At 35.4% G+C, this 22,151-nt stretch overlaps 1 protein-coding gene across 1 annotated transcript in view; it reads left to right on the top strand.

Moving 5' to 3' along the window:
- The window catches only part of LOC118187708 (ras-specific guanine nucleotide-releasing factor 2-like), a 302,120-nt gene that overhangs the window by 267,205 nt on the left and 12,764 nt on the right, over positions 1 to 22,151 (top strand). Inside the window, exons 29-30 of the mRNA XM_085821450.1 lie at positions 11,128 to 11,245; positions 18,718 to 18,786. Coding sequence (XP_085677576.1) covers positions 11,128 to 11,245; positions 18,718 to 18,786 — 187 coding nt within the window. The remainder of the gene's footprint in view (positions 1 to 11,127; positions 11,246 to 18,717; positions 18,787 to 22,151) is intronic.

Raw genomic sequence — 22,151 nt, 5'->3', positions numbered from 1 at the left:
GTTTTCCACTTCGTAATTGGATGAGAACCACTTCCCGTGTAATTGCATTTTCAATGTTTAAAACACCCAGAAATCATAAAAGCTGGGATATATGCAGGGTATTGTGGGGTTTGAAATTGCTTTTAGGCACCGCTGTCACAATAACAACATGTAGCCCTGCCACAATAACAAGAAGACCTGCACACTAGACCGATTTTCTTGAACAAATGTGATCTTTTCTTCCTCAAGACAGCATGCAAATGGTTTCAGTATGTTTAGTTAATAGCTCACTGTTTTGCACATAACCGCAATGGATATCTAGCCAGAACGTGCTTTGTCGATCATTCACCTGTTTTGGTTTGTTGGGAATTCTAACATTCTCAGGTTATATTAAGTTATTCTCAAATTATATTCAAATATTTCAGGTATTTCCGATTTACAGTTTAACTTCAATAGGTGGAAAGTTTTAGCAAGTTTTGAATTGCATATCAAAGTGTGAACCTCAAGATTAATGTTAACTTTTCTCTATCGGATTTTTTATTATTGAGCTTCCTTCTATCTACGTTTATCGAAGTTTCACTGCATTTTTCAACACATTGCATTCAAGTGTGATAACCTATAAAAACAAACGACTTTCAGCTATTTAACTGCTGTTAAATGAAACTGTTACAAATATCTAATTTTCTATCAAAACAAATTGTTAAACAAGAATATTAGCAAGTTCATAGTGCAAACAAAATTATTTAGGTTGTGAAGTTATTAGGTTAATTGGAAGCAGAAAAGATGAAAAATATGCAACCGCCTTCGCCGGGAATCGAACGACGGACCTCTGGAATACTGGCTCAGTGTGCAGAACCACTACACCACGAAGGCTTGCAAGGGAAGTGGGAGAAATACCTTATAAGGTATCACTTGATTTTAATTCCAGAATTTAAATTCTATAGAAGGAAAGTAAATTAGTAAATTGAGTGTTAGAATAAAAGTGAATGAAAAATAATTTGATGTAGACACCACATGACTATTAAATAATATACATATTTTTCTACACTTTATTTAAACTTAAATACTCCGGTTAATTAAACCGCGACATAAAACCCGCCTACACTTAAATACCCCGGTCAGTTTTATGGTACGGGAGTCTAATTTCTTCAATTATTTTTTCGTAAGGAGTATAAAACTTTCTCAAATATAAGTATAGGAAACGGTATAAGTTAAATTTATTGTCCAAAATTATTTCTTGTAAGATAACACTGCCAATTTTATCATGTAAGCACTTATGAATTTTTGCTGCACTTAATTTAAACTTGTTTTCTGAAATTATTTTAACTTAAATAACCAATCCGTCTAGGCAAGCTCAACATGAGATCAAAAACCTCAAATTTTGAAATTAAATATCCTGGTTAATTTCGTCATTTAAAATACTTCTGTTAATCAAAATCGTAAAAAACAACCTTATATTTAGCGTAGGTATAATGAAACACTCAATCGATTTCGAGGGCAGCTAAAGGTCCCTCCTCATCAGGAGAAAGAAATACAAAGAAAGAAGAAAATAGGAATCACAGAAACACGTGGTGCTTATCAGCACTGCACGTGGTTATAACTAGATTTTTAATCAGAGTTGCACTGGCCGCCTACTTTTACTGAGCCAGGCTGTCTGATCAAGCATAAAGAAATATTAGCGAAGTTAAAATAGGGAGCGAGGGGCAAATGCACATTACGCTCAAAATCTGACCTTCAAATAATGGAAAGCAACCACTGAACGGATTTTTATACCCTCTGGTAGTACCAAGTGCGAGGAGGTAACGCCATCTATCGGCAAAAATAATTGAATTAAGACAGTAGAATTTTAAAGGCATTAGGAAGGACTGGATTGGACTTCAAATCATTAACTAAACTTTCTAAATCTTTGTGAATGTCAAAAGCCTCAAGAAAATCCAATTCACCTATGGAAGAAGCCTTTTGGATGATTTTTGCAGACCCAAAATCAAAATTATGGTTAAACGTCCAGCTATGATACGCTATTGAAGACTTGTTAATTTCTCCTTTTTTGACATAAGATTCATGTTCCTTGATACGAAACTTCAACGCTCTTTTTGTTTGGCCAATATATCTTAAACCACACTGACATGATATACTATAAATTCCCCAAGAATTCAAGACAGAAACGCAATCTTTTAGAATCGAAGGGTGAATTTTATTAATAGGGGAGAAACCGACTTGAAAATTGAATTTCTGGAGAATCCGTGCAATTTTATAGCTAACAGAAGGTTAAAATGGAAGCACGACAAGGTCATTGATATTATTTCTAACAGTGGAATGTCTTCTTTGATGGGAATCTGAAAATTTTTTTTTTTTTTTGACGGCTTTATCAATAATCACGGGAGAAAATCCACGGTCAATCGCAACTGCTCTCAAATAATTAAGTTCATTGGTAAGCAAAGATTCAGAGGAACAAACTTTTAGCGCGCGGAAAACATAATAGTAAAAAGAAGCCATTTTTTGCTTAACAGGGTGGCATGACTTGGCATGGGGTGGTAAACAAACTGCAAAGGGTTTACGGTACACAGTGGTGCTAAAATCGGTTTCATTGCGGATTATAAGAATATCGAGGAAGGGGAGGGAATTGTTGGATTCAATTTCAAGAGTGAATTGGATGGCTGGATCAATTGAATTCATAATAGATAGAATCTCGGATAAATCCTCTTTATAACCGTCAAAAAGTGCGAAAGTGTCGTCAACATACCGAATCCAAAGACGAAAAGATAATTTATCAAATAATTTCATCTCAAAATAATGCATATAAATGTCAGCAAGTACCGGACTGAGAGGATTACCCATAGCCAATCCTTCAACTTGACGAAAATATGCATTTTGGAAAACAAAGTGGGTTTGACTTAGAGAAACTTTAGTGAGCGAAACCAACTCATTAATTTCAGTATGTGTGAAGTGAAATTCCCGAAGCCTAGTTTCAAGACAATTTAGTGCTCCTTCGACCGGAACATTAGTAAACAATGATTTGACATCAAATGAAACCATAATGGAACGAAGTGGGGAAATATTTTTAAGTTTATCAATGACTTCAACAGAATTTTTTACAGTGTGAATATTGTTATCAAGTAGAGGAGAAAATCTGGAAACTAAATATTTGGCCAAAGGATATGAAGCAGTACCTATGTTGGAAACAATTGGTCGAAAAGGAATACCGGTTTTGTGGACTTTTGGAAGAGCATAAAGTCTAGCGCAATTAGTAATAGGCGGAATAAGTGATTTCTTCAACTGAGTTGGCAGAATGTGGGAAGATTTAATAGCACTTTTTACTTTCATGAGGTCCGAAGTTGAAGGATCTTTAGGGATCGAGCAGTATGGGCCTTCATTTATCAATTTAGAGACTCCAGTAATATATGTGTGTTTGTCCATAACAACGATCTGTCCGCCCTTATCAGCTTTAGAGATAATGATATTAGTATCAGAATGAATTTCACGTAAGATCTCATTTTCCTTTTTGCTAAGATTAGAACCCAAAGATTTATTGTTAAAATTAACGTTATGAGTAATTAGGTGGCGGATTGTATCCTTCTGCGTTTCCGAAATTTTGGAGAATTTAAAGGCTTTCTCTATAGGGGCGATGATTTGAGGAATTGAAGGTTTAGATGTCTTTGAAAAGTTGAAATTATATTTTAATACTTTTAACTGATCCTCCGAAAGATTCCTATTGGAGATATTAACGATGGAGTTAACGTTTACAGTGGGAAGATCAGCTAGATAATTGGGACTATCCGACTGGTGTGTGAGTTTTTGGAATTTAGAAATGAGCACATTTTTATGCCGTTGACAAACGGTATCGGTTCTAGACCAGGATGTATGTTCAAATGAGGAAAAATTTTTTTCAGTGGAATTAGCAATTTTTAAATGGAGGTAATATAATTCAAATTCAATTTTAGATAAACGTTTGCGTGTGTCCCTTATAATGTGACGAAGAAGTGCCAATTTGAATTTATGCAAAATTTTTGAAACGTGAACGGAAGCTTTAAGGCTACATTTCACATGTATAAATTTGGGAATGAAATTTTGATGTTTGCATTTAAGTAGAAACTGTAGATGATTCAAGAATTTCGTACGCTTAAGGCGTAACTTACAAAATCGGTTCCTGTCAGTGGACATATTGTGAAAAGGGCACAAGCAAGAAATAAGTGAACAAAAGAAATGTAATTCCGAAAGTCCAAACAAGTAATTACTTATAACATAAAAAAAACACCAATAAATAATGAAGACAATTTTCATCAACAAATGACAAAAACATTCCAAAAGGAGAGAAACATCCAATACTTAAAACCAATAGCCACGTGGAAAGAAGCAACGAAAGTCAAAATCGTGCACGTGGTAAACCGAAAAAATATAGAATTACCTCGAAAATGCCGGTTGATAGCATAAACCAAATCCGAAAAAATGATGGCCACGTGGAAAGAAGTAAATAAAATGGTGCACGTGGTAAAACAATAAACAGTAAAATATTCTCGAAAATGCCGGTTGATAGCACAAACTAGACTAGAAGAGAAACACGCTAATGTGACAATCAAAATAGTAAAAAACAACCTTATATTTGGCGTAGGTATAATGAAACACTCAATCGATTTTGAGGGCAGCTAAAGGTCCCTCCTCATCAGGAGAAAGAAATACAAAGAAAGAAGAAAATAGGAATCACAGAAACACGTGGTGCTTATCAGCACTGCACGTGGTTATAACTAGATTTTTAAACAGAGTTGCACTGGCCGCCTACTTTTACTGAGCCAGGCTGTCTGATCAAGCATAAAGAAATATTAGCGAAGTTAAAATAGGGAGCGAGGGGCAAATGCACATTACGCTCAAAATCTGACCTTCAAATAATGGAAAGCAACCATTGAACGGATTTTTATACCCTCTGGTAGTACCAAGTGCGAGGAGGTAACGCCATCTATCGGCAAAAATAATTAAATTAAGACAGTAGAATTTTAAAGGCATTAGGAAGGACTGGATTGGACTTCAAATCATTAACTAAACTTTCTAAATCTTTGTGAATGTGAAAAGCCTCAAGAAAATCCAATTCGCCTATGGAAGAAGCCTTTTTAACGGTATTTTAACGGTATAAAAATCCCTTCAGTGGTTGCTTTCCATTATTTGAAGGTCAGATTTTGAGCGTAATGTGCATTTGTCCCTCTCTCCCTATTTTAACTTCGCTAATATTTCTTTATGCTTGATCAGACAGCCTGGCTCAGTAAAAGTAGGCGGCCAGTGCAACTCTGATTAAAAATCTAGTTATAACCACGTGCAGTGCTGATAAGCACCACGTGTTTCTGTGATTCCTATTTTCTTCTTTCTTTGTATTTCTTTCTCCTGATGAGGAGGGACCTTTAGCTGCCCTCAAAATCGATTGAGTGTTTCATTATACCTACGCCAAATATAAGGTTGTTTTTTACTATTTTGATTGTCACATTAGCGTGTTTCTCTTCTAGTCTAGTTTGTGCTATCAACCGGCATTTTCGAGAATATTTTACTGTTTATTGTTTTACCACGTGCACCATTTTATTTACTTCTTTCCACGTGGCCATCATTTTTTCGGATTTGGTTTATGCTATCAACCGGCATTTTCGAGGTAATTCTATATTTTTTCGGTTTACCACGTGCACGATTTTGACTTTCGTTGCTTCTTTCCACGTGGCTATTGGTTTTCAGTATTGGATGTTTCTCTCCTTTTGGAATGTTTTTGTCATTTGTTGATGAAAATTGTCTTCATTATTTATTGGTGTTTTTTTTATGTTATAAGTAATTACTTGTTTGGACTTTCGGAATTACATTTCTTTTGTTCACTTATTTCTTGCTTGTGCCCTTTTCACAATATGTCCACTGACAGGAACCGATTTTGTAAGTTACGCCTTAAGCGTACGAAATTCTTGAATCATCTACAGTTTCTACTTAAATGCAAACATCAAAATTTCATTCCCAAATTTATACATGTGAAATGTAGCCTTAAAGCTTCCGTTCACGTTTCAAAAATTTTGCATAAATTCAAATTGGCACTTCTTCGTCACATTATAAGGGACACACGCAAACGTTTATCTAAAATTGAATTTGAATTATATTACCTCCATTTAAAAATTGCTAATTCCACTGAAAAAAATTTTTCCTCATTTGAACATACATCCTGGTCTAGAACCGATACCGTTTGTCAACGGCATAAAAATGTGCTCATTTCTAAATTCCAAAAACTCACACACCAGTCGGATAGTCCCAATTATCTAGCTGATCTTCCCACTGTAAACGTTAACTCCATCGTTAATATCTCCAATAGGAATCTTTCGGAGGATCAGTTAAAAGTATTAAAATATAATTTCAACTTTTCAAAGACATCTAAACCTTCAATTCCTCAAATCATCGCCCCTATAGAGAAAGCCTTTAAATTCTCCAAAATTTCGGAAACGCAGAAGGATACAATCCGCCACCTAATTACTCATAACGTTAATTTTAACAATAAATCTTTGGGTTCTAATCTTAGCAAAAAGGAAAATGAGATCTTACGTGAAATTCATTCTGATACTAATATCATTATCTCTAAAGCTGATAAGGGCGGACAGATCGTTGTTATGGACAAACACACATATATTACTGGAGTCTCTAAATTGATAAATGAAGGCCCATACTGCTCGATCCCTAAAGATCCTTCAACTTCGGACCTCATGAAAGTAAAAAGTGCTATTAAATCTTCCCACATTCTGCCAACTCAGTTGAAGAAATCACTTATTCCGCCTATTACTAATTGCGCTAGACTTTATGCTCTTCCAAAAGTCCACAAAACCGGTATTCCTTTTCGACCAATTGTTTCCAACATAGGTACTGCTTCATATCCTTTGGCCAAATATTTAGTTTCCAGATTTTCTCCTCTACTTGATAACAATATTCACACTGTAAAAAATTCTGTTGAAGTCATTGATAAACTTAAAAATATTTCCCCACTTCGTTCCATTATGGTTTCATTTGATGTCAAATCATTGTTTACTAATGTTCCGGTCGAAGGAGCACTAAATTGTCTTGAAACTAGGCTTCGGGAATTTCACTTCACACATACTGAAATTAATGAGTTGGTTTCGCTCACTAAAGTTTCTCTAAGTCAAACCCACTTTGTTTTCCAAAATGCATATTTTCGTCAAGTTGAAGGATTGGCTATGGGTAATCCTCTCAGTCCGGTACTTGCTGACATTTATATGCATTATTTTGAGATGAAATTATTTGATAAATTATCTTTTCGTCTTTGGATTCGGTATGTTGACGACACTTTCGCACTTTTTGACGGTTATAAAGAGGATTTATCCGAGATTCTATCTATTATGAATTCAATTGATCCAGCCATCCAATTCACTCTTGAAATTGAATCCAACAATTCCCTCCCCTTCCTCGATATTCTTATAATCCGCAATGAAACCGATTTTAGCACCACTGTGTACCGTAAACCCTTTGCAGTTTGTTTACCACCCCATGCCAAGTCATGCCACCCTGTTAAGCAAAAAATGGCTTCTTTTTACTATTATGTTTTCCGCGCGCTAAAAGTTTGTTCCTCTGAATCTTTGCTTACCAATGAACTTAATTATTTGAGAGCAGTTGCGATTGACCGTGGATTTTCTCCCGTGATTATTGATAAAGCCGTCAAAAAAAAAAAAAATTTTTTCAGATTCCCATCAAAGAAGACATTCCACTGTTAGAAATAATATCAATGACCTTGTCGTGCTTCCATTTTATCCTTCTGTTAGCTATAAAATTGCACGGATTCTCCAGAAATTCAATTTTCAAGTCGGTTTCTCCCCTATTAATAAAATTCACCCTTCGATTCTAAAAGATTGCGTTTCTGTCTTGAATTCTTGGGGAATTTATAGTATATCATGTCAGTGTGGTTTAAGATATATTGGCCAAACAAAAAGAGCGTTGAAGTTTCGTATCAAGGAACATGAATCTTATGTCAAAAAAGGGGAAATTAACAAGTCTTCAATAGCGTATCATAGCTGGACGTTTAACCATAATTTTGATTTTGGGTCTGCAAAAATCATCCAAAAGGCTTCTTCCATAGGTGAATTGGATTTTCTTGAGGCTTTTGACATTCACAAAGATTTAGAAAGTTTAGTTAATGATTTGAAGTCCAATCCAGTCCTTCCTAATGCCTTTGAAATTCTACTGTCTTAATTCAATTATTTTTGCCGATAGATGGCGTTACCTCCTCGCACTTGGTACTACCAGAGGGTATAAAAATCCGTTCAGTGGTTGCTTTCCATTATTTGAAGGTCAGATTTTGAGCGTAATGTGCATTTGCCCCTCGCTCCCTATTTTAACTTCGCTAATATTTCTTTATGCTTGATCAGACAGCCTGGCTCAGTAAAAGTAGGCGGCCAGTGCAACTCTGATTAAAAATCTAGTTATAACCACGTGCAGTGCTGATAAGCACCACGTGTTTCTGTGATTCCTATTTTCTTCTTTCTTTGTATTTCTTTCTCCTGATGAGGAGGGACCTTTAGCTGCCCTCGAAATCGATTGAGTGTTTCATTATACCTACGCTAAATATAAGGTTGTTTTTTACGATTTTGATTGTCACATTAGCGTGTTTCTCTTCTAGTCTACTTCTGTTAATTAGAAGTATATTAATTACTACGACCAACGATTGCGAAAATAAAGGCTCGGTAAGAATTTTTAAGACAGGTATGAGGAGAGGTATGCATATACGTTTGGTACTACTGATTGCAATAAAAAGAAGTGCACAACTAGATGTTATAGCAATCCGTTTCGGAAAAACAATTCCGTTATTCTGCCTATACTCATATAGACGTAACGCAAAAAAATCGTCAAAGAATGAATTCAGGAGCGGTCAAAATGGATACTTCTGTTAAAATGTGATAACCTGAAATTTTTTGAGATTACAATACTTCCTTTACTTCGTACAAGGAAGTAAAAAAATCTGATGTGTACACCACATGACTTCCTTGTGCGGAATATTAAATTATACGCATTTTTTCTTGCATTTCATTTAAATTTATTGGATTGAATTAAATCTACTTCGCCGACAGCGCATAAACGACAATAGAATAAATGCATTCTTTAAAATTCACTCTAGTATTTGTTTACCATAGCGACACTCTGGCGTTAGATTCACTTAACAGTATTAATAATTATATAACAGTTAACTTATATATTTCGTTCATATTATAACTCATAATGCACAAAATTTATATCATTTAAAGAATAGAATTATCTAATCGTTGCCACATGTTCTATTCAAATACTATAATAAAGCTAGAACGATGTATAAAAGAAATTAAGCAAACAAAACAAAAAAGAAACAGTTTTTTCACAGACGATTGTGTATTTCTCATTGAATTAATTCAGTTCTCACTTTGCGAGAAGGCAAAAATACATAAAAACTCAAAATATCTATATTAAAAATTACGAAGTCAATCTTAAACACATATTTCCTCGAAAAAATTCCAGAAAGAATTAAGCATGATTCAATTGGCAATAATAAATGAAGGCGTTATCTTTGTTGTTGCGAAGCTAAGTTTCTCTAGATTGGCAACAAATCCACTAGTCTCCTGTTTCAAATGTAAACATCAATGGCCGCCATTAAAAAAAGGCTTAGCGGCACTTAGACAACTTTATAATTGTTGATAATTCTAAAAATATTGCATACAGATTTACTAAAGGCATAAAAACCTTAACCGGAAGATAAAAACAACATAATACAATCATTTTTAAAGCAAGAAATGTACAATTTACAAATATATCAGAGTAAAGAAACTGAGATCACTGAGCCGGGTAACAGAGTGTATATATATATAAATATATTTATATACGTCTGGTGAAGCCGATTGCATCTGCATGTTATAGCAGTCCTATATACAAAATTTCAACGTTCTGAGGCTACTCGTTTTTGAGTTATGCAGGATACGTTCGTACAGCCGCCATGAAAAATTCTCTTCAGAATTCATTTTAAAGCAGTTTTATAATTTTTTGGAGTAAAAGAGTATTTTATTCTGTCCTTACGTACAGATATCACGCAAAAACATCGTTAAATTGCATTCAATAGCGGTCAAAATGGATATTTTCGTTGAAATATGCTGCCTGAAACCTTTCGCGATTACAATACTTCTTTTTTACTTCGTACAAGGAAGTAAAAAGAGATAGTAATAAATATATACAAAAAAAAAAAAAAAAGTTGCAAAGGAAATTCCTTAAACACAAAACTGGAGTCTTTCATCACTCATGTAAACTGATGTCTCCAAGAATAGTCCCATGACCTGATTAAACGTAGTGAGTTTTGAACCGCTACCGAAAGCATGAGATGATGAATCTGTGCGTATGAAATAAAAGAGGGAGCCGCCTGGACAACGGCTCCCAGCGCATTATCCAAGGTGTGCGCTAAGAAATTGGTGGATTCGAGTTGCTCGCAGCTCGAACGTTCTATGAACGTAAAAAAGCTACCTGGTTGATCCTGCCAGTAGTCACATGCTTGTCTCAAAGATTAAGCCATGCATATCTAAGTACATGCCGTATTAAAGCGAAACCGCGAATGGCTCATTAAATCAGTTATGGTTCCTTGGATCGTACCTTACTACTTGGATAACTGTGGCAATTCTAGAGCTAATACATGCAGCAGATCTCCGACCCTCTGGGAACGAGCGCTTTTATTAGACTAAAACCAATCGGACCTCGTGTCCGTATCATGTGGTGACTCTGTATAACTTTGGGCTGATCGCACGAGCTCGTCCCGGCGACGTATCTTTCAAGTGTCTGCCTTATCAACTGTCGATGGTAGTTTACGCGCCTACCATGGTCGTAACGGGTGACGGGGAAAGATAACGAAGTCTCTGTGAGTTTAAGAAATTTTTCCTTTGATTTTTAGTTTTTAATCTCGTATCTATAATTGTTTTCCGATTTCCAATCTGACGTAAGTGTCCTTAGGAAATCTATATGATTTAGTTATGACAGGAGGAAATCCATGCAAAAGAAAATAATCTTGAATTTCTATTCCATTCTCAGTGGAAATTTTTAATCTAATGGCTAATATTGAATAATAAAATGATTAATTTGCATTATATTTATCCAAACTTTATGTAACACAATTCATTCCTTTATCAGGTGTGATCCACCATGTATACCATATCTCGGCATGTACCTCACAGACCTTTCCTTTATAGAAGAAGGAACACCGAATTTCACAGATGAGGGATTGCTCAATTTTTCTAAAATGAGAATGGTAAGTACTTGCTGTTCACGCTCCATCTTTAAAATAACAGTGTGCATGTGCAACACTTTCAAAGATATAATTTATTATTGTGTGACGTAACTGCGAGTATAATCACTCTGGAAGTTTTCGGTTAAGGGTTTCCTCTATTTAGGATAACAACACATACCGATAGTTGGTTTGTAAGGCTGGATCTCTGTTTGCTGATACGCTGGTATCATGCTAAATCCTAAACACGCATTATCACCACATCGCCTAAAATTTTCTAACTGCTCGAAAACTTATTTTTTTTAAATGGTGGTAACAAATCCCCTATTTACAAGCAAGTTATAAGGCTCTTCGTGACTAATATCATTCGTGTTTGACTTCTAAAATGTAAAAAAACATTAGAATTAAATATTTGCAAATTTTCAAAGCTCTACTTTGTAGGATAGCACTTAATAAACAATATGTACGTTATAGGAAATGATTTGCATAATAAAAATTTTGTCTAATGTCGCCCAAAAATTTATGGAAAAACTATAAAATCCAGCACTCATCAGTGCTCGCGGTGATTCGAACCGGGAAGAAGGGGGGACACAGTCACTAAATTAACGCGGTGAAGAATTACCGTCCACCACAGTTTAGTTCGGAAGCCACGTTGAAAGTCAATTAAGCATTTATCGGAACAGGAAAAATCAGAAATATCCTCCCTAGGATTTGAACTGTGGTGTCCAACTGGCTAGCTGGACATCTTTCGAATTACACCACGAAGGACCAATTACAGAGTGTAAGGAAAGCAAAAAATTCCTTGCATTCTAGGTAAGAAACGCCGCATGAATGGTTGATTATTTAAATGTGGCAAATGTCTATCTGCTTAAAGGAAAGGATGCCTTCGTGAAGGACTTTCTGAGAGAAACTGGCTTGCAATTACGTTACACATAGTGAAAACAATTAAAACCAACCATGCAGTGCCCGAATCTCTTGCCTGAATTTGAAACCGCGAAGAGGTATTAGTATTAAGAACTATTTACCACTCGGCCACTGGTGTGACATCTCTGCAAGAATATACTATGCGTTATTAGCGGTACTTAAAATTCTACCTAAGAAAATGGATCGTCGCTTTAAATTTTCATTTCGCATGTCGCATTTAAAATTTTTAATTCTAAAATTTAATTTTTTAATTCTAAAAATTTCGTTTTCTTTGCCTTTAAAATTTAAGTGTATGCTCGCTTGAATTATGCTTTGAATTTCAGATATACTAACGTAAGGCCAGATGCTTATTTGAATGTTATACAAGATGTTTGTTTATCAGAAACTATTATTAAGGTAAAAAATCAAAATTCAAATAAGGTATGGAAGGCATAGCTTTCATATAGGGCTCTTTCCTAAGGATATTTATTCAAATGTGTATTACCAATCATACAATGAAATGAAATAATGATTGTATGCATTATACAACAAGTTACATAATAAAAATTATAATAGTTAATTCTGAAGTAAGCTTATAAAAAACAGATAACTAGGAATGATTTCTTTTGAAAGTTTGTTTTGTGTTAGCAAGTTGCTTTCCCTATTCATAAAATAGTGAACTAATGTTTCGAGAATAAGTTTTCAAATTTCTTAGGTCATATGAAAGATAAAAACCACTACCGGGCTGGAGCAGGCATATTTCAGTTGTTTCACCATCATAGTCCTACTTTTAATCTAATTTTACAATCTGTAATTCAACCACTTTCTTCACAATTTTCTTCCTTCCTACTCAACATACCTCCTTCACCTCGGCACAGTTTCCTTCTCTCAACACAACTTCGGGGTTATCCATCTTTTTCTTGCAAGTTTTAGTCCTTTTTGTTAGTCCTTTATCACTGCTTTTATATCACCCAATCACAATTGTACTATATACCTAATTGCTTAGAAGATCGTTCATATTTGTTTTATGTGTTATGTGTCTTAAATCCAATGAATTTTGCAGACTGGAGATACATATCCTTCCAGGCTTCACTCGTAATTCCTTTAATTAATTATCTGATTGATTCTAGAAAGGATCATCTACCCTAAAAAGAAGAATGTCTTGATGGATATCTCTCTATAGTACTCAGTTTAAATCATAATATGAAGCATCCATTATAGCTTGCATTTTTTTTATCTTCAAATTCCAAATTCCATATGCGCGCAGTAATGCCCAAGTGAATATAACAATTGAAAACTGCTGATTCGTCCCGGAACTCCCCCCCCCGACGAACGGATTTCCTGCATGGATACTTTCGTCCTTTCATCATACGCCATGTGAATAAGACCAGTTTCTCTCATAAAATTTACCACGAAGATATCTCTTTCTTAGCCCTTGCGTGCTTTGTCATATTCTATTCAAAGATTAAAGAAATCCGCATTTTTCGCGCTGAAATTAATATCAAACTATTAATAACTTTAAATGATATTCATAATTTATATTCCATTAAAAAAACAACTAACTAAGGCGTTTATTTTCCCCATTTGATTAGGATAATTATATTTAGGCAAAATTTAAATTTAGACTGAAGTTAATTCTTAAGATTACGAGTTTCGAGAGCATACGTACAGGATTCCCCTTTTACAAGAAGCAAAACTATTTGGCCAAATGACAAAAGACTAATTTTTATGAAGTGGTTTAAGTCCTTTCCTATCCTACAAGAGAGAGAACATTGACATTTAGTGTTGGGCTTCAGCCGGAGGACAAGTCCATTTTTCTAGACTAGAAGATGTCAAGACTTTCAGTGACCTATACCGTTAACAATTACTTGATTTGTGTTTATACCACGTGCAAAAATAAGATGACTTTTCGTCCCGTCCGCCTTCCTGACTAGAAGTATCTCAACCAACGCTAAGTTATATAAAACTAGTTATTGACTGGTCGAACCCACGTTTACAGAAACTGAAGATTAGCAAAGAACTCCGTTAGCTTTCGTATTCCTATAAAAATTTTCAGCTCAGATTCAAAGAAAAGAGATTGTACTTTTTTTACACATTGATTAGTTCCCAATAATAGCAAAGCATAACTTAAACTATTGTCTAAACACTCACCAAAAATAAAAGTATAGAAAAAGTCGCTCCCGCCAGATTTCAACTTACTCGGAAAAAAAAAATAATAATGATCTTGGTAGAGAATTTTAAATTCTGCCTAAATTTGAGCTAAAGCTTATTGCATTAATTCAAATTTTATAGCAACTATAAATTAAAGAAAAAAAAAAAAAACTCTTGCCGAGTACTTTCTTTCAGTTTTTCTGGAAAGAAAAATAGTTAAGTTCAGCATAATTTGAACATCAGCATTTTACATACAGTAAGACCCCGCTTAACGCTGTTTCAGTTTAGCGCTCTTTTATTTCAACCCCGGGATTCCACGAAATCGCTCGCAGCATACGGGGATTCCCCGAAATATTATGCAGCGATAGGTTTCAAATACATATCCGAAAGAGTGTACTTGTATTTCTTGTTTGGTGCGGTATTGTACAGACATATTTTGAAGGGGTAAATGTCGAAGATGTCGAAGAAATAATTCAAGAAGCAGCGGCTAATCTTTCTAATGATGAGCTAAAGGAATTAACTGAACAAGAAGAAAACAAAAATGTTGACGGCAGTGATTCAGAAGAAGAGCAAAAAGAACTTTCGATGGCGTTTGTAAAAAGGAGTTTGTCTACCATAACTGAAATAATGGATCAATTCATTGAAAATGATCCGTATTTTGACAGGAGCTCAAAAGTAAGGCGTGTTGTTAGAGATGCTCTATCCGTTTATGAAGAACTTTTAAGAGAACAACACAAAAGAAAAAGGCAAACAACATTAGATGCTTTTGTCACAAAAAGGCAGAACACTGAAAACGCGGAAGGCTAACTAAATATGACTGACTTAGAATTTTATTTGTTTTTTTTTAAGAATATTCGTTTTGTTATTTATATTTTGTTTTTATTTTTGCAAGAAATAATAATGTGGTATTAATTTGGGCTTTAAGAAATAAATGTTTGGTTTTATTTTTATTAAAAAAACATACTTTTTAAATTTAATACCTAACCAATTTCCTAGCCATCTTCCCCTAACCCCAATATTTACATGTAAAGATAGCCTCGTTTAGCGCTGTTTCGCATTACGCTCTACTTTGATGGAACGTATCCCCCGCGTTAAGCGGGGTCTTACTGTACTTTGAACTTTTATATTTATAGCAATACTTTTTTTACACATTGATTATTTTATTCTGTCTATCTTAATTTGTATGTCTATATTATGTATCACGGTCTCCTACTTCATAACTCAACTCAAAATAGGTTAGTTTTCATCACATTAGTTCTCAAAACCACAACCACCCTATTTCCAAATCTATTTTTCTCACACTTAGATGGTCTGGTAATGGTGTTCCAAAATTACAGGCTAAATTCTATGCTTTTATTTGTAGCTTTTGTGTAGAATAAAAGATCACTGATTTTTTTCATAATTATTTTGTATCGTATCCTTGTAATGTCAGGGTGTTTGAAAATTTCAGGATCCTCAATTATCATCTGTCGTGAATGTACCATTTTTACAAATTTAAAACACATTATTTGTACCTTTACCTTGCTCATCAGAATCAAACAGAAGTTTGATTTCGACAGAGATCAGCCTCGATATTTTCAGGTCTCCTTATTAAGCATGATGCTATTACCGTACAGATAATGATGGAAGCTGAATCAGTATATATTATTACCAGCTCTTTATCAAAGTATACTTTATTTTTTTTACATCATCTGACATCAGGACTGATAACGTCTCTCTTTTTGTGGTTCTTTGTGTTTCGTTGAAAGTTCTACTAAAATATGCCACTGACTTAAACCATCCTACAGAAGCAGCTCCTATAACAAAATCAAACGCGTCTGCGGAAACTTCCTTTTTATAAGCTGGGTCAAGAAATTTGAAGGTGGTAACTTGAATTAAAGCAGCCTTTAGTTTTTATACAGCTGTGTTTGCCTCTGCAGACCAACTAAAGCCAGTCTTCTTCCTCTTCAGATTTAGCACTGATTCTCTATCCGCTATTTTCTGTGCAAAATATTTGGTGAATGCTCTGTAGTATGAACACAATTTTAACCTTTCTCCTTGTAGTAAACGGTGATTAATTTCTGATTGCAATGATTTTCAATTCGTCTTTTTCTATACCTATTTGTGACATTATGTAACAGAAACAATTAAATTGTTTAGTCTCAAATTTATATTTTAATGCACTTAATTTTAACCCTGCTTCTTGCATCACTGAAAAAAACTTCCCGTGGGTGATCAATTGCGCTCATCAGTTGCATTACTTGTGACCTTGACATCGTCTAAGTAAATTAACGTTGATTTTCCTAGTAAAATCCATAAAGTGATATCCATAACTCTTTGGAACATAACGGAAGCTCCACATGATCAGAACAACAATCTTAGGAAATGCATCAATACCTGCTTTTTTTACGAATGCTGTATTGTTTTATGCTGTTCCATTTTCGATAGTCAAGGGCAAAGAGCCAAGCCTCATAATCTGTGGGGAGTGGAGGATTTTTCTCCTTCTGACGCAAAACCACAGAACTTGCATAGGGACTACTTATGGCAATTATGATTATATTCCTGATTATTTCACATATACCTTTCACATATATATGTACGTATACTTTAGCTTTATCATCATATTTGTATGGTGTAGTCCTACGTAAAGAACTTTCATCGCTATCAATTTCATGTATGACTGCATGCGTAAACCCAAGAGTCTCATCAAACAAACCCAGAAAAGTGCTTACCAGTTCCTGAATTTCCTTCTCTTATGGGAGGGGCTGGTCTTCCAGATCTGGGGTTGGTGTTTGTACGTCCGTGCGAGGATCTTTTCCAGCTGATCTATATATGTTTCAAAATCAATATGTATTTCCACTTCTTTCAGAAAAATCTAACTATCATATTACATTAGCCTTCAGTTTCCTGTCTACATAAAACATGACACTACATTTCTCATCCTTCACCTGGATGTTTAGCCGTCATACTGTCTATGTATTCTGTTCCTATGCTCTGTCTCTTACTGCTAGATAAACCTTAATCATTGTTGCCTTAATTACGCTGAATTTGTGCATCTCGCCGCTATCTTTAACTAATAAATTGTCTTCAGTGCATATGTACCAGCTTAGAACCTTCTCTCTCAGGCGTCCGCCACCGCTCAGACCTTTTGCAACTGGATTTTCAAATGCATATTGCGCTTTGTGATATTCCAATATCCTTGTGTGCTTCGCATATTCCAATAAACTAACTTAACTTTCTACAGCTGAGTACAGGATCAAATGACACTCCAGCCCTTTCAGAAAACTCAATACCGAATTTTCCCCAACGAAACTAACATCAGGTTTCACAGATGCTCACAACACATCTACAAGATATCCGAATTCCTCAAGGTAACAACATGTAAACTACTTGTAGTTTTGCAGAAGCTAAGCTAAAAGTATTTTTATTTAGGGATATATTGTAAAATGCGCATTGTATGCCACTATAGAGTTACGACATTTAAATCAAAGTACCAACTAGCTGTTATGTAAGCTTAAAAAAACTGTCGAACGACTTTTTAGTCGTCTGATTTCCTGGTATGAAATGCCACAAATAAAGTAAAAATCAAATAAAAGTATTTATTTGCACTTCGACCTGATGATTATACAAAAACAAAATTAACAGAAACAGAGTTTCGCTAGCTTGTGGGTAGAAATAACAACTTTTAATGCAAATTCGAAGAAAAGCGAATGTAATTCACAATAATAATAAAGCCAGACTTAAATTTTGCTATCTGGTGACTAATCACCTGCGAAGAATCTTTGCCGGAAAGTTAAAGTACACATCAGAATTCGAAATGCAATAACAGACAGCCTAAGCTGACAAACGTTCTGAACCTTTGAGAAACTTTGCAAGTTGACTTACTTTAAACTAATTTTTATTCTAGTGGAAATTAACGGAAACAGAAGTATAAAGAAAACAAAATGATGAGATAACTGATTATTTGAAATAAAATCTTGCAATACTGCATTTGAAAATGAAGAAATATAATAATTTGTAATTAATGATGATTCGTGACTCCTCACTTAATTACATATGCGGTGCGGTTTATATTCAAAATTCGTCGAAGCACTGTTTTTTTACCATACGTAAATTTCCGTTGAAACATAAATATCGTGATAAAAGACGTTTTAAATATTGGGCTTTTTATAAACCTTTTAAAGTATTGTCAATGCAGTTCATGTCTTTGTCAACGGAGAACTTCTAGACGAAAACGTCTACAATACATGTTATTCTGAAATTTTAAGAGCAAGTTCTCTATTATTTCATATATATATATATATAATATTATTGTTGATTGTTTAATATATGTTAAAAAGATGATTGTAATGCAACTTTGATTTTGAAAATGTACGTTGAATTAATAAACAATGCAATATTTTTTTAAGAATCAAATATAATTCCTTCTGTTATTCTACTTATGTGCTTTTCTCTGTTTCCAGATTGCTCACGTTATCCGAGAAATTCGGCATTTCCAGCAAACTCCATACAAAATAGAAATGAGTCCGAAGGTTAGTGTTTACCTTTTAATCAAACTTCATTTACTACATACCAATTTTTGTTTAATAGTAAAATGTTTTAAAGTTACCTAATATTTGCAATACAGACATCCATCAAGATATTACGGATTCGGTTCCAATTCGTCAGCCATAAAAATAAATAAATAAATAATATATTTGTGATATACACTCTTAGACAAAAAAAAAAAAAAAAAAAGGGGAAGGCCACCACGACGCACCGAGAAGATATAAAGCAAATTGAACACAAATTGATAGGCATACAGGTTTCGACGGAAAATTCAAAATTTCACATTTTGGCTGCCAATGAATGCACAGTTGTTTCAGTGCATCTGATCTGCGCAACTGGCAGGATATTTAAGAAGAGAAATTACCATTCCAAGTCATAAATTTTTCACGAATTTCATTCCGTGTACTCTGGTAGACAGTAACTATGCCTTGCATACAGGTGCGTGAACGATATGCGCAGATGTCAAAATTTGAGAGAGGTCGTGTAGATGGGTTCAAAGAAGCCGGTTGGTCTTATCGGCGAATACCTCCACATTTGAGCAAGAGCGATGCCACTATTAGACGATGTTGCCAGGAATGGGTGAACCATGGACACACACAGCGTCAAGAAGGAAGCGGTAGGCCTAGAGAAACGACAGAAAGTGAAGATCGAGCAATCGTCAGAGTGGCACTCACAGCCCCAGATGCATCATTATCATCGATTGTACGTGCAACTAGCGCTTCAGTGACCGCAAGGACCATTCATAGACGGCTCACAGAAAGGGGGCTAAGGTCACGGCCCCCCTTGCGCCGAGTACCATTGACCTCTGTACAACGTCAAGCCCGTTTGCAATGGCGTTGGGCTCATTCGCACTGAAATGTCACTGCTGGAGTAGAATAGTCTTCAGTGATAAGTCCCGCTTTGAACTGAGCCCCTGATGGCCAGCGAAGACGAGTCTGGAGACGCCCCGAACAGCGGTGTGATACCAACTTGTCTTCCGGCAGACAGGGCGACAACCAGGAGTGATGTTCTGGGGTGCCATTTCATTTCATAGTAGGACACCTTTGTTTGTCATCCGTCGCAAACTTACAGCACAGCAGTACGTCGACGAAGTTCTAAGACCCGCTGTGTTGCTCTTCATGTCACGCCACCCTGAGTTTACATGTCAGCAAGATAATGCCCGCCCCCACACTGCACTTGTTTCTACTGCTTCCCGAACATTACTTTGGCCAGCAAGGTCGCCGCTCTCCTATTGAGCACGTTTGGAGCATTATGGGTAGAGCCCTCCAACCAGCTCGGGATGTTGACGATCTAACACGCAAGTTGGACAGAATTTGGCATATCCCTCAGGTGGCCATCCGCAACCTCTATCAATCGATTCCTAGCCGAATAACCGCTTGCATAAGAGCCAGATGTGGACAAACACGTTACTGACATTTTCACTTTGTGTAGCTCTATCACTTCAAGAAATCATCCAATTTTTCTCAAACTGTAATCATTTGTTTTTCTGTACATGCAAATCACTTCTACCGATTTTCGGCCCATTCGGATAACTCCTTCTTGGTGCGTCTTTTTTTTTTTTTTTTTTTTTTTTTCTCTAAGAGTGTACATGCGATCGAAGCCAGGCAATGATAGTTTGGCTTGGTTCACTTTCAGGTGAAAGTGAACCAAGCCAAACTACCAGCACGGAAAGTGAATAAAAGTATTCAAATAATTACAAATGCAAGCAATTTAAATAACGTTGGGAGACAGTCTAGGGTTGTCAAATAGCGGATATCTATTTTCTGCAATGGAAGCAGATTACTTCTGTTTCAAACTTCCTGAGCCGACGTTTCGCGTTCTAAGGTTTATTATGTTGCCTGAATATAAATACTTTTCATACTTATTCCAGCATATATGTTACGTATATAGACAGATCTACTAATTCCCGGGGAAAGTCCCGATTATTTTTTCATCACATAGTGATTACCTGCTACCGTGAAAGCCATACAACTGACAACTGTACTATGCAAAACTGGCAGTTCCTATGGCCTCAACCCAAGCAGGGTAGTAAAACTCTGAAAATGTTAAAGCTGCTTAAGGTGACAGCGATTAATCTTAGCATTCGGATATTATTATCGAACTGAAGTCCCACCCGTCTGCATATGAAAACACGGGAACTACATCCGTTATTATGATCAAGAACACGGTTAATATGATCAATATATTATAGAATAAATTATTAAATATAAATAATTCATAATAAAGTAACAAAAACTAATAACCGAATTAAGCAGTCAAAAGCGCAAGCCATTATAGCCCACCAGCGGCTAAGCGATAAATTCGCTGAATACTGGTAGTTCTGATCTGGGTTCGAACAGGTTGGCTGCATTAGCGTTTTCGTGTTTTTCTCCATTTGTAACGTGTACACAAGCCAGTTGCCCTTAGAAAGTCCTCCACGAAGGCATCCCTCCCTTAAGGCAGATAGCCCTAGTATGCTTTGCCGTAATTAACTAAATCAAAAATAATAATCTGAAAGCTTTCAGATTTTATACTGTGCGCAAAGTGAGTTCTTTTCCATTTACGCACACATACCCGTTTCGAGAGCATTTGGGGTGAAAATGTTTAAAAACAGATACATTTAGAATTTCCGACAGACATTCTCGCGCGCTGAAGATAAAATGCTTTATTTCGTACAGTGTTGCCACTTATCGCTTTGAAATCGTTGAGATTTTAACGAAAAATTCGTTAAAGTTTTACAATAGATAATAAAAAGAATTCGAAATTCGGGCTCCCAGTATTCCATATTCTTGTGGAGAACTACGTTATTCAAATCTGGATGGCTCTAGATACCGTTGTTTATTCACATTGCGAGAAACAGACATTCATGCAAATTCTTCATTATGCAAATTTCTTTAAATATAATACAGGGCGATAATATTTGGTGGCAACAGCTTGAAAAGTGACTCATCGCTTTTAGTGATTAGACGCAAAATGCCGTTTCGAGACTAGTAGCCCTTCTGCGTTGACACCCCTTTGGGCTAAAAATTGCCAAGTGAGAGAAATATCGCCAAGGAATTAAGTCAACTAACAGCTTGGTTTTGATTTAATTAACCCAGGAAAGAAAAAAAGAAAAAGAAATGGAGCAACCTTAGTCTGGCATAGATTTTGAATAATTCTATCGATTTTTAAGGCAGTAGGATACAGATCTTTCTTCTTCAGAGGGGGGAGGGAGACTATTCGGTAGAATTTTTCTCTCCTTTTCCCTGCTATTAAAAAAAAAATTAACACTTTTATTAAGCTTTTTTTTTTTTTTTTTTTTTTTTTTTTGTAATTTTTAATTTTACATTACCATGTTCTATTTTAATGAGTGATGCGCTCTAAGTATTAA

This window comes from Stegodyphus dumicola, chromosome 7 (assembly GCF_044657685.1).
Source record: "Stegodyphus dumicola isolate Sdum_Otavi_A_Nest chromosome 7, ASM4465768v1".
NCBI lineage: Eukaryota > Metazoa > Arthropoda > Arachnida > Araneae > Eresidae > Stegodyphus > Stegodyphus dumicola.
The sequence above is the reverse complement of the archived record's forward strand: the minus strand, read 5'-3'. Positions and strand labels throughout refer to the sequence as shown.